The 13,540-nt window shown below is 43.5% G+C and overlaps 1 protein-coding gene across 2 annotated transcripts in view; it reads right to left on the reverse strand.

Moving 5' to 3' along the window:
- SLC38A10 (solute carrier family 38 member 10) overlaps positions 1 to 13,540 on the reverse strand; it is an 80,272-nt gene that overhangs the window by 43,397 nt on the left and 23,335 nt on the right. For both annotated transcript variants that reach the window (XM_083427355.1, XM_083427354.1), the window contains exons 6-9: positions 12,770 to 12,894; positions 6,595 to 6,697; positions 3,531 to 3,713; positions 1,085 to 1,196 (exon numbers count right to left, since the gene is read on the reverse strand). In XM_083427355.1, the coding sequence (XP_083283481.1) occupies positions 1,085 to 1,196; positions 3,531 to 3,713; positions 6,595 to 6,697; positions 12,770 to 12,894 (523 nt within the window). The remainder of the gene's footprint in view (positions 1 to 1,084; positions 1,197 to 3,530; positions 3,714 to 6,594; positions 6,698 to 12,769; positions 12,895 to 13,540) is intronic.

The raw sequence follows: 13,540 nt of genomic DNA on the forward strand, positions 1-13,540 counted from the left end.
CCTTCTGCCTCCCCTACAAATATTTATGACCAGATCTTGAAGATGACACTGGGCAGATAGATATTTGATGTCCTCGTTGGTACTATGTATACCAAGATAGCTGTAAGCAACTTAGAGAACAGAATGTTAAGCTAGGCTTAGTCCTATTTAGAACGATGACCATTTCAAAGCAAGATGTCCCAGAACTATATAAATCCTTGGGAATAAGATTGCAAAAGAAATGGGTGGAAATAAACATGGAGGGCACAGCCAAACGAAAAAAAATGGTGTGCCGATAATAAGCAAACATTCAGAAGTATAATCACTCCAGTTCTGTGCACAGATACACATCTCTGAATGCAGAGGTATAAAGAAACAGCACACAGACACATATTTAAACTTATAATACCATATGCCGCTATGAAACACCCACAATCATCGGCTCAAGAGGTGGTAGCTAGTAGCAGGCTGCTTATCAACACCCACATACTGTAATGCATGATCTAAGGCAGTTACAAATGTTTACAATATCATCATCTAACTGTGCTAAATTGCACTGGGAGTGGGGGGGCGGGGCGGGAGTTGCAGCATTTAAATGGCTTGAACTATGCATAAAGACTCGCTCATTCCCTGTACTGTGTCATGACCAGAAATTACTTCCTGACTAGTCTCTACTGAAGCATCAAGCAAAGGCAGTAAATACCTGCAGATAGGCATTTCCTGTGACTGTGCCGATATTGTCTTTTATTTGAACAATGTATGTGCCACTTAACTAAAACAGTCTTTAAGCATTTTACAAAGATACAATACAAAATATAAAAAAAATCAGCTATTGTAGAATGCCCCTAAGCATCTTCTCCAAGCACTGTGAAACTTTTCTATTTGAAGTAGACTTCAGAAGTTATAATTAAACTAATGTGATCATTTCTACGTGCATTTCAGAATAACTGAATATACATTTTATGCGCGTTCAAATCTTCACAGGCACATGGGAGGCTTTTATATGTGTAATTTAGCCTAGAGGCATGCAAACCTGCTACAAACCCTAAAGACTAGAGATAGGGAGAGTGAAAATGCAACTAATTAAGAACCAGATTTCACTTACCGTTCGGGATCATGATTCCTCCAACCATGGTTCCAAACACAACTGCTAGTGTCAGGGCTTTAAATCGGAGAGGTGGCATATAACCACCTGCAGCAAATGTCCCATCTTTTTGCTAATTAAAAAACAAAAGGCTAATTAATCAATCAGTTCTTTTAATTTTTTTATTAAGACAAAAAGGGATTTTCCTCTCTGTTTCTGGGAATTTGCCTCTGATGTCTACACACGTGGAACCATTTGAACTACAGTCTCCTCCCAATATTCCCAACAATTTGATATGATCTGGGCATTACCCACTGAAGCCTAAGCCTTATACCTGTAAGTTTCTAAATTAACCATACCAATGTGCCTTAATGACCGCAGCCTGAAATATAATGAAGGCTATGAGATCACCGCTGCTGGTCAGCATAATTTGGATTACTAAATTACAGATTTTCTCATCTTTTGATTTTTTGAGTGTTTGTTTTTTAAAAATAGTTACTGAACTTTTTTGAAGATACAGATTACGAATGAAAGAAGCAAAACAGATACAGAGAGTGAGTTATGAACATAGCAGACTTGAAACAGCTCAATTAACTATACATACTGATATCTTAATTCTTTCTTTCTCCTTTATATTTTGTTTACAGGATCTTCCCTTTCAGAGTTTTGAGATGAAGAGATAATTCAAAAGGTCCATAGTCTAGAGTATATCAAGGGCAGGGAGCGGGCATTATCCTTTACACTTGCAAAGTCAATAAACGCTTCCCTTATTTTCCCAAATGAGTCTTTTATCTTTTGTCCCTTGGTTACCCTTAGTTCTTGTGCTAATTTCTCTAAAGACACCTTGCCAAACATTTTGAAACTGCTGCTCAACATTTACGTTCTGCAGCGTCTTCCAATTCTGAGCTACACACTGCTTCTACAGCTGAGATAAATGAATTAACAGCATTTTATGATCATGATCTAAATTTCTATCCAAAAACCATATTTAACAGAACCAAAGTTGGAGATGAAGATATTCCAAGACCAGCAATCCGACTTATCTCCCAGCATACCAGCTTCCAAAACACGTGTACCTGGGGGCAATCCCACTACATATGGATGTATGTACCTTCACCTTCCACACCACACACTTTCCACATATAGGAGAAAGATTAGGGTTTATCAGAGATAATTTCATCACTGTCAAATACCATTTATATGACCGCTCTCTGGCAGTGGCAGATGTTGTTTTATATAGTGACTTTAACCATGGAGCATTCCCATCATTTATTTCCATCTGTCTATCTAAACTTTATCCCCTAATGTATGCAACAAGTCATTTGACTCCTTGTCAGTCTCCAAAAGCCAGCTACAGATGTTATAAACTCTTATCACTCCCAAATAACTCGGTGTCTCCTGTTCAAATGCTGTAGGTTGGATTTTGATTTTGTCTTTATATGCCTATCACAGCTCTCATAACCAACTTTAAATGTGTGTAAAAGTTTTTCATGGCCTGGAAGCGGGTTGTTCTCCAAAACAGTGGATCACAGGAGGTGACTTTTAGACTTCAAACCAATATGCAGATATTTGAACTAGCAGTCATAAAATAGTTCCTGTGGCCAAGATCCACCTGCAGAAATAATTCTACTTTGCTAGTTACATCATGTGTATTCCGCCCCCCAGTAGTATGTACAGTTGTTATACAGAAGAACACAAGGAACCTAATACACTGCATTAGAGTAGCACAAGTGTCAGAACAGCTTTCCGTATAGCAGGCTGGGAAACAAAGTGGTGTAAGGCACAGAAAAGGAGGTAATTGCCACTTCCTCTCCCTATACTAGAGTGGGGAACCTGTGGTCCTTCAGATATTGCTGGACTCCAACTCCCATCAGTTCCAGCCAGAGATGAGGAGAGTCGGAGTCTGACAACATCTGAAGAACCACAAGTTCCCCATCCCTACCCTAGGATTTGGTCACACATTGTGATGGCTGGTCTGATACCACCTTCTTTCTATACAATAGAGTTCAGTATGTTTTAGGGTATGTACTACCTTACGACACCCAATCACCTGAAATACATGGATAATAGCCTGCGGCTGTTTTTACAGGCAATATAGTTATGCTCAGGAAGGCAGCAAGTATCACCATTTCTCCCTGACTACCCTGAAAGCTACTTCATGCTATTTTCCCATAGAAACATAACCCCTTTTTAGTCAAACATAGCAAAACTTGCTCAATGCTAGAGTTCCTGGTGATGAAGAAATGGGGAGACATCAGACCAAAACGCCACTAAGTGTGACCACCACCTCTAAGCCTGGAAGGGAATAGTTCTGCTCATTCTTTTCACGTGAAAGATAAAAGTGGGGAGGGGAGACAACAGAGAAGGGCAAATATGTAAGGACACTCCTGGTTTAAGGTGAGGGAAGCCTAGAAACATCACAGTTAAGTCAAGAACAAGGATCTGTACTGAACCACAAGGGCTTTACCTGCTGTTCAAAGAGTAGGGTATTCAACGCCTGCCGGCAGGGCAGAATCATCATAGGGAACCCAACAGCTACAGACATCATGAACCCTACACGGATCATCTCGGTCACTATATTCGAAGGGAAGTTCATGAGCACATTCCCCTCAATGTCTCCGATATAGCTCACATAGCCAAAGAACCCCACCTGTGCAAGGAGGAAAGGGGAATTACTTTCAGTGGTCACATACATTTGTTCAACACAAAGAACAGAAAACTGGGCGTCCCTTGGGCCTGACCTCAAGACAGTGGAAGACTATCTTCAATTAATCACATCTTTATCCCACACTCCCAACTGATTAGTCCAAATTCTTTAAGCTCTGGCTCATTAATTTTTTTTTTAAAAATCCGAGATCTCACATCACTTTTGTTGGGTTTCTCTATACATTTCCAAATTCCCATGTATCTTTCCCAAGGCTGGGTGACCAGAGCTGCATGCGGTATGAAAAGAGCAGATGCAGAATGGATTTATGACAGAGTAAAACAAATCCTCTACTATGATACAAAGCAGTGGGATGACATTAAGTCATTCCAAGCACCTGGCTATGACAACATGTAAGGATGCCTTCCAAAAAGTGACAATATTGCAATAACTTCACATTTTCCCTGACATCTCGAATGCGAACACTCACTTTGAAGCCATGACCACATTTTTATCATCATGAGTAGAGATAATGACCTTGGACTGTTCCAAATACTGCTATGGAAGTCAAGATAGTAGCCAAGGGAGTAGAAGTAACCGACCCCAAAACATCAACTCTCCCTTGTCATGATGTTCTCTACATTTAATTGGCTTTTATGTGATATATTTTATGTGACATGGCATACTTCAAGTTTTCCTAGCAGCCAACAAGCTTATAATGAAGTACTTCAGGCTACTCTACAAAGGAGGAGCAGGATAAAAATCTTAATAATAATAATAATAATAATAATAATAATAATAATAATGTTACAAGTGTGGTTCATTGAATTCCCATGTTCCAAGCCCAACCAATAGTATTAATTGTTTGATGGAGTTTTGTTTTTGATATCCCGCTTTATCACTACCCTAAGGAGTCTCAAAGCGGCTAACATTCTCCTTTCCCTTCCTCCCCCACAACAAACACTCTGTGAGGTGAGTGGGGCTGAGAGACTTCAGAGAAGTGTGACTAGTCCAAGGTCACCCAGCAGCTGCATGTGGAGGAACAGGGAAGCGAACCCGGTTCACCAGATTACGAGTCCACCGCTCTTAACCACTACACCACACTGGCTCCCTAATGGCTCCCTTGATGATACTGAGAGGAGAGGAGCGACTGCAGCTCAGCAAAGGAGCAACTCTAAAGAAACTAATCTAAATGAAAACAAAAAAATAAAGAGAAAAGAAAGTGCAGAGTCCTCTGTCAAAGTTAGCTTTTAACCCTTGTCTCACACAGAAAGTGGTGGACCCTCCATGCTCTCTCACCTGGGAGCTTTGCTTTCTTCTCCCAGTCTCTCCCTTCCCTGTCTCTCACTCAGGATCCTTCCATAAATCCACCACTTTCATGTGTGTGTAATCCTTGGACCCCAATAACAGCCCAGAGCAGGGGACAACAAAGGAAAACAAAAGGGGGAAAAGAGAAGGAAGATAAAAAAAATGGAAAGAATAGAAGGAAAGAAGGAATGAATGAGTGAACTAACTTCTGATTTTCTGTCTGTCAGTTAAATAAAATAAATTATTTGAAACATTCACTCTAGGATAATATCCAACTGTTCTACTTTCTGTTAAGCAATATTTTCTCAATCTTGAGATCGAAATGTCTGAAATCAATTCATTTTCTTTTCACACAAAAAGTCCAAAAGGGGTTCTCTAACTATTATTATTATAAAGGTAAAGGGACCCCTGACCATTAGGTCCAGTCATGACTGACTCTGGGGTTGCGGCGCTCATCTCGCTTTACCGGCCGAGGGAGCTGGCATACAACTTCCGGGTCATGTGGCCAGCATGACTAAGCTGCTTCTGGCGAACCAGAGCAGCGCACGGAAACGCCGTTTACCTTCCTGCCAGAGCGGTACCTATTTATCTACTTGCACTTTGACATGCTTTCAAACTGCTAGGTTGGCAGGAGCAGGGACCGAGCAACGGGAGCTCACCCCGTCATGGGGATTTGAACTGCCAACCTTCTGATCGGCAAGTCCTAGGCTCTGTGGTTTAACCCATGTCCCCACCCCAAGTTGTACATAGAGCCAATTCTCTCTCAGCTGTGTTGATGTTTGTTCAAATATATAAAAGGATGTCACATAGAGGAGGGAGAAGGGTTGTTTTCTGCGGCTCCAGAGAAGCGGACACGGAGCAATGGATCCAAACTACAAGAAAGAAGATTCCACCTAAACATTAGGAAGAACTTCCTGACAGTAAGAGCTGTTCGACAGGGGAATTTGCTGCCAAGGAGTGTGGTGGAGTCTCCTTCTTTGGAGGTCTTTAAGCAGAGGCTTGACAACCATATGTCAGGAGTGCTGTGATGGTGTTTCCTGCTTGGCAAGGGGTTGGACTCGATGGCCCTTGTGGTCTCTTCCAACTCTATGATTCTATGATTCTATGTCAGATGTCACTCCATCTCTCCATCCATGACTAACTTGTGATGAACACATCACCACTTCTTCCTCCCGACCCTTCACAGGCACGTACCAGAGCTAACTCTGAGAGCAGCAAAGGACAAATGAGGAAGATATGTAATGCTCATCCTGATCTCAGGATACTGATGAAACAAGTTCTACTGTTGTCAGTCCCAGTATTTTTGGTACCTGTAGAGGCATCCCTGGTAGGTATGGATCATGTTTAAACTATATCTTTCTAACTGTTCAATAAGAGTAAGGGGTTTCCCCCCCCCCCACACTCCAAGTGCTGTCTCTGCTGCTCTGGAAATGTCCCCAGAGAATGTCCATTGCATGTGGCAGAAAATGTCCCCACAGTTGTTTCTACACTTCTACAAAACATGCTCAGAGGAATATTTTTTACTTTAGGAAGGAGATGGAGCAAAGAGGAGTTGTTGTTGTTTTTAAAGGTTTCTTACCGTAATATAAAAGGTAGTGACCACGTTTAGCGACGAGGCAAAGATGGAACTCATGATTTTAACTGACGGCTCATCCAGACTGTCGTAGGTTGGCAAGACCTGGCTGCAGAAAAGCAGGGGAATGTTAAAACATGTCAGGAAATTCTCCCTTGCCGGTAGAGTGTGCTTGCTGACACCTTCCCCACGTGGAATTAAGGCACTTGCCTCTCTACTGCAGTTTACGCCAAGAGGTTTCTGAACACTCACAAGTTTAAGTGGTGCCCGTATATTCCTGCTCCCTCCCTCCCTGCCTGCCATGGCCACATGTGCAGTGTAAATATTTCACATATTTTAAAAATAAAAATGTCGCAACGTGAATGACCGCTTGTTTGCCTCAGACACCAGTGGCAGAGCTCCAGACAGCACACTGCAGATTATTGTTCTTGGAGCATCCCGAGCTGATAATTAAAGCAATGCGGTGTTTACAGAATAACGAGCAGGAAGAGAGCTAGAGCATCATATTGTCAAAGAGAAAAGTTAAACAACCAAGACTAAACACTGCGCCTGTCGTATTTCAGCACTGATGCTTGAGCTCAACTCACAGAAAAGCGGAAGGGCCAATTACATGGGGCTTGGGTGCTTATGCACAGGGAAAAGCTTTTTCCTAGCATCAGGTGTACGGCTTATTGCAGCAGCCAGAGGATGCATGGGCCTGACCTGACCACATGCTCTTGAACACACAGGGACACCTTGAGAGGGTAAGTAGATAGGAAGGTCATTTAGGATAGAAGCACTTATGAAAACTACCATGCAAGAAAGTAGGGTGGTGGTGTGGAAATCCTTAGCTCTGCTTAGCAGCTGATTTATCTATTTTTTTAGCTCTCCATCATTCAGAGGACTGGACAGTTCAGTGCTATTTAAGTATTTACGAAATCGGCAACGTCATGCTATCTATCTGGGTACCTTTATTAAAAAGGTAAAGGTACCCCTGCCCGTACGGGCCAGTCTTGACAGACTCTAGGGTTGTGCGCCCATCTCACTCAAAGAGGCCGGGGGCCAGCGCTGTCCAAAGACACTTCCGGGTCACGTGGCCAGCGTGACAACGCTGCTCTGGCGAGCCAGAGCTGCACACGGAAACGCCGTTTACCTTCCCGCTAGTAAGCGGTCCCTATTTATCTACTTGCACCCGAGAGTGCTTTCGAACTGCTAGGTTGGCAGGCGCTGGGACCGAACAACGGGAGCGCACCCCGCCGCAGGGATTCGAACTGCCGACCTTTCGATCGGCAAGCCCTAGGTGCTGAGGCTTTAACCCACAGCGCCACCCGCGTCCCCTGTACCTTTATTACCACCACTGTTATATACAATGCAAATGTTGCTTGTCAATAAAACCAACCCTGAACATATGCTTGTATATTGAGTGGGGAATAGCACAGCAAAGGTAGGGGGGAACTCCAATGTTAGGTGTGTTAGTTGCACGTGAAAATCCAACCTTAGGCAAGTTCTTGCGATCTCCAACACGAAGCCACTTATAAGCGGCATCTTCTGCCTTGCCATTCCCAACAAACTGAGATCCAAAGAACAGGTGATGTCAACAGCAACCACAGGCCCTGCTGATTCGATTCAGGACCATGGCACTGAAGGGGTGGGAGGTGGGAGTTTGAACCTTTCCAATTAATGTGATTTCCAATTAAAACTGTGCCTCCCAATGCTCTTTGCTTTGTTTCTGTAAATACAACAGAAACAATGTAAAGATTTGAACTCACTAGCAGGGTTTGAGTAAACACTTACAATTAACAAAAAATAAGTATAAAAACTATAAAGATGAGAATAGAAGGATAAGAGACAATAACAATTAATATAGAGATACCATATGAAGATATATGAAAGCAAGCAGGGGGAGTTAATATGGGGGGATGGGACCAGAAGAGGAAGTTGAGGGAAGTGGGGGAATTTTGATGATTTGACATGTTGCAATAAGATTAAAATGCAAAATTCAATATTTTTTATTGAAAACAAAACAAAACTGTGCCTCTCAATGCTCTTTGCTCATTGCTACAAATGGTGGCACTATGGGGAGTGGAGGGTAGATTTTAGTTGGCAAAAAAGAGCAGAGACTGAAAGGTTTATAACAGGCACCCCCAAATTCGGCCCTCCAGATGTTTTGGGACTACAATTCCCATCATTCCTAGCCAATAGGACCAGTGGTCAAGGATGGTGGGAATTGTAGTCCCAAAAAACATCTGGAGGGCCGAGTTTGGGAGTGCTTGGTTTATAACCACTTGTCACCAGCAACATGACCCCTATTCAAATACCTGTCCTCCATGAATGCTATTAATTAAAAACAAACAAACAAAAACACCCAAGAGGTCTTGTTCATGGATCTCCCTTGTCACATCTAGTTTGGATCCGAGGCTCAACAGGAAGTAGGGAAGCATTCTATGAAGTACTAGCAATGTAGCAATGGGCAAAAATTGAACGTCTGTATCCAGACGCAGCATACCTTACGATCACTCAGTACTGGAGAACAAACAGCACCACCTTGCCCTGCATACAAACTCTCCAGAGGCTACTGTCTGGTTGACAAAATGCTGAACTAGAAGGGACTTTTGGTCTCATCTAGAGCTGAAAATCTTATATATTTTAAGAGAGTAATTCTGGAGTCAGAAGGATCAAAAGTCATTTACTGCCTCTGCTTCATGAACCATCCCCAAGACATTTTGGCTTTCCAGATATAGCTGTAAAAACTCCTCTAAACCAGCAAGGCACGTCACACACCAAGCCTCCCTGACTCTCGGGACTCCAGCACACACGGCAAGCAGCACACCCTAAATGTGTGCGGAGTTTATTTCTGAGGTAAAATGCCCACCCTGAGGGCCAGGCCAGGATCGAGGCATTCAGGGCGAAGAAGCCTTTGTCTGACAAAACACTTTGTATGCTACAGGCTTAGGTTTCTTCACATCACTTGCAATCACATAAACGCCACTCCTCGGGGTAGACGGAAGGAAGATATTTAGACCAAATGCCCTTTACATTTATCTCTCTATTCCCAAGATGAACACAAGGAGAGAAAGAACACAAACAAGAAGCTTCAGAACCTGATACAGAGAAATAGCAGCTCCTTCTTGATGAAGAGAGAGCTGTTTCTTTTGTTAACAGATTTTCATCTCTGCCATACCAAAAAAAAAAAAGGGGGGGGGAATCCCTTGCATGTAGAAAACAGAAAGGGTGCATTTGCAGCATTTGGGGGGGGGGGGGGTTCATTACGGACAGCAAGCGACACAGCTCAGAGAAAAGGGCCCAATCTTGCAAAATAAAAGAGGCCTCAAGGGCCAAGCAGCTGAAGTATTTGATCACAGTTAGGGTATCTGAGTCTCATTTCATCTTACAGAGGATGGATGGCCATCCACCAGTCTACTCGGCTGGAAATGGGGACGTGCCCTGCATATTGGAGAAGGGAAAAGGAAGCATAGTGTGGTCATCGTCAAGATGGGTGTTCAGAGTCTTTCAAAAGCAAACGTTTAAAAATACACAGCACCCATTATGCTACATAGGAATGCTTGAGGAATCTGGCATTTGCAAATTCCAGTGTGAACTGACTAACACCCCCTGGACTTCAGCAGATCAGAACTCATAAACCAGATTTCACGTTTCCTGGATGTTCTGACATAGTTCTTGGCTGAACCAATGCTTTAAAATGCGTATTTTTGAGAGAATATCACTTTAAACCACGTATCGAAATACATACAGTCGTACCTTGGGTCTTGAACACCTTGTGAGTCAAACATTTTGGCTCCCAAATGCCGCAAACCCAGAAGTCAGTGTTCCGGTTTGCAAATGTTTTTTGGAACCCGAACGTCTGCCGCAGGTTCCGATTGCCCACAGGAGCTTCCTGCAGCCAATAAGAAGCTGCGCCTTGGTTTCCAAACATTTTGGAAGTCAAACGGACTTCTGGAACGGATTCCATTCAACTTCCGAGATACCACTGTATTTGAATGCACGTTTTTGTGCAGTTCTTTTTTCTTTTGTCTTCCCGATTAATGAGGAAACAGAAGAACGGATTTATGGGTGAACACCCGTCAAAGTGAGAGTAGAAATAAGGTTGATTCGCCTTTCCTTACAGTGCTGGCTTCCATTGCACCAGGAACGACAGTGGTGTTAGACTCACCCCCAAAAATAGTGCCGGCCACCTGGGTTGGGACGTTCACTCAAGGATCCACCATGCTTCTGTGTGAAATCCCTGCCTCAAAGGTTACACCACCATTGTTCACATTACAAACAAGCTGTTGTGATGGGGAGACTAGCCTAAGGTCAACATAGGAAGGCTGTAGCAGAGCTAATATTACATTTCTATGCTTCCTGGCTCCCTGCCCCATGCACAATCTGTTAGACCATATGGCACGCTCGCGGGGGGCAAAGACGTTTCTCTCTGAATTTGGCAATGACAAGCCTCAATGCCAGAAAGAGCCAACACCACAAGGAAAGTAGGCTTGTGCAAGCCATAGCAACCAGCATTCCGATGCATGTTACTTTTTCGCCTCTAGAGGGAAGGAACTCAGGTCTTATTGCTCGTCACTTAAAAAAAAAAAAAGGAGGGGGGGGAGTGTGAATTGAGAGGTCAGTGACTGCAAGCCTGTCTACTCTGGGATTCATCCGCATGTGACATCATACGGGCCAAGAAGTGTGTGTTATTCTTGCCCTTGGGAAAAATTATAGGTTTAAGCTTTCGGTTTGGCTTGCCACACTGGTGGTGTAGCAATCTATATTTAGATAGATATGTGAATATACTAGTCCAGAACGTATAATTTTCCTGTGTTTCCAACTCCCAACAAATGAAGGTTGGTTACTGAATGGTCGCCACAAGAAAAAACGAGGACAATTTTGGATTTTTGAAAAGCCTGCTGTGGTAACTAGGTACAGCTACAAAAGAATGAATCAACCCTTCTGTCACCAATTATAGCAGAGACACTTAAAACTGAGTGAGGCATGTTCTAGCTGAGAGACATAATAAGCAGGGGGGAGAGGTGAAGAGCCCAGCCGTGCCAAACTAATGCTAACTGCCCATCCCAGGTCCCCAGCTGAACATACACCTATGTTTTCAGCTGGGTCACTTTTCAGAGAAGCCGCAAATCAGAGGGTGGCGAGGACAACGCTATCAGAATGTAAATGGGACTCATCTGTGGATGAAAGCTTCCATCTGTCACAACAACAACAAACCCCCACAACTAAGGATATGCATGTGCTACACCAAAAAACCCCACAAGTTTTCCATCCAGGATAGATTGTGCCAATGCTCAGCATTTGCTTCCATGATTAACTTTTATTGACAGATTTGGGGCTTTGAGATACGCAGCAGAAAGAAAAGAGGGGTGGAAAGAGAGAGAGGGAGGGGGGCATGAGAGGAGAGAAGGAGTTTGCAGTCAGGAAGAAACAGAATACGGGGCCCAGGGAAAGCCACAGGAGGGGGTTGCATTACGTAACAGAGATCCCATTTGGACTATTGAGGTTTCTGAGCCTTCAGATGTCAGTGACTCAAAGTCTCCACCCTCTTCTCTCAAAGCAAGAGGCTTAAAACATGTTGCTGCTGCTGTTTTAATAAAAGCCAAGAGCCTCAAGAAAAACTCTGGGTTAGCCTTTGTTTTGTGTATTGCACAAACAGAATGCGCAGAGCCCTGCCCACAGCCCAAGAGGGCAACAGGAATCCTATAATCAGCAATGTCAACTTGACCCAAGATCTGTTTCCGTTTACTTAAATATTCTTAGCTGAAATTGTTGTGATGCCTAATGAAGACACACGCGTAAATCATTTTAGGCGGGCTTCGGTGGCCCTACTGTGGTGTAATTATGTCCACTTAAGTTCTCGTTACCTATCTAGAACGGGGGTCAGTAGCATCCTTAGTAAAGAGACATGACAGCCAACGGAAAATTACACTGGGGATGTATTTGCCTCCTACGAACAAGAAGCTTCTTAAGCACAATGACTCCAGAGTGAAATATAACCCCTTCTCCCAGCTAGGTAACAAAAGGGTCACAACCCAGTCAGATGCTGTACCTCAGTGGGCTGTAAAATATTTTGATTAAAATGAAGACGAGGGGACCAGATGGTATCTATCCCGTACAGGCCACCCTGACCCTTTGCCCTTAAACAAAACTCGTTCCACCCTGCAATCTCTAAGCAGCTGAAGTTGCTGGTACTTACGACTGACAGGCGAAAGACATGCCAAAGATAGGAATGCAGCGAAAAATGCCCTCCCAGCGTGCGTAACTGACCCGCTGCAGCCACTGCCCGCCAAAGAGGCCGTGCTTGAAAGCGGAGAGCACGATCTGCAGCCAAGGAAAAGAAAAGAGAGGTTACAATCTAGACAACAGAGACGCCAAACCCAAACCAACGTCTGGCAAGCCAGATTGCAACAACCAGACGAGCGCCGTGAAAACGATTAAGGGGCCAGGCATCCCGTTTGGTTGCGAGTGTGAGCCTCCTTCCTGGGGGAGGCCTTGCGCTGTGCCCCGTCTCCTTAGGCCTTGCCCTCCCCCCCCCCACAAGGTGAATGACCAAACTACAGTTCTCATAAGGTTCCACACATTAACAGTGTGCCACACACAGAAAGGGTTGCTTAGTAAATTAATAAATGCTTAAGTCAAGTAAGAACTTAGAATGTGAGGTTGAATGTATGTAAATATACCAAAATCTTGCGGGAGAATTTTCTGAAGAAATAAATTAAATATTATAGCTTAATCTAAGAAGAAATGTAACATATGGACTTCGTTTATAAATATATCAAAACCGTGAGAGAGAATTTACTGAAGAAGCCCGAGACTCTTCATGGGCAAAACAGGTGACAAATGCCGGCACCCTGTCTAACTCTGGTGCGTAGCATCACTGACATCACCGTTTGATCCAACTTACCTTTGTGAATATCTACAGGAGCCTGGCTAAAGGAACCTTTAAAGACTGAATCTTCCTTTTGGA

The sequence above is a fragment of the Podarcis tiliguerta genome (genome assembly GCF_965153285.1).
Source record: "Podarcis tiliguerta genome assembly, chromosome: 2".
In the NCBI taxonomy this organism is placed as follows: domain Eukaryota; kingdom Metazoa; phylum Chordata; class Lepidosauria; order Squamata; family Lacertidae; genus Podarcis; species Podarcis tiliguerta.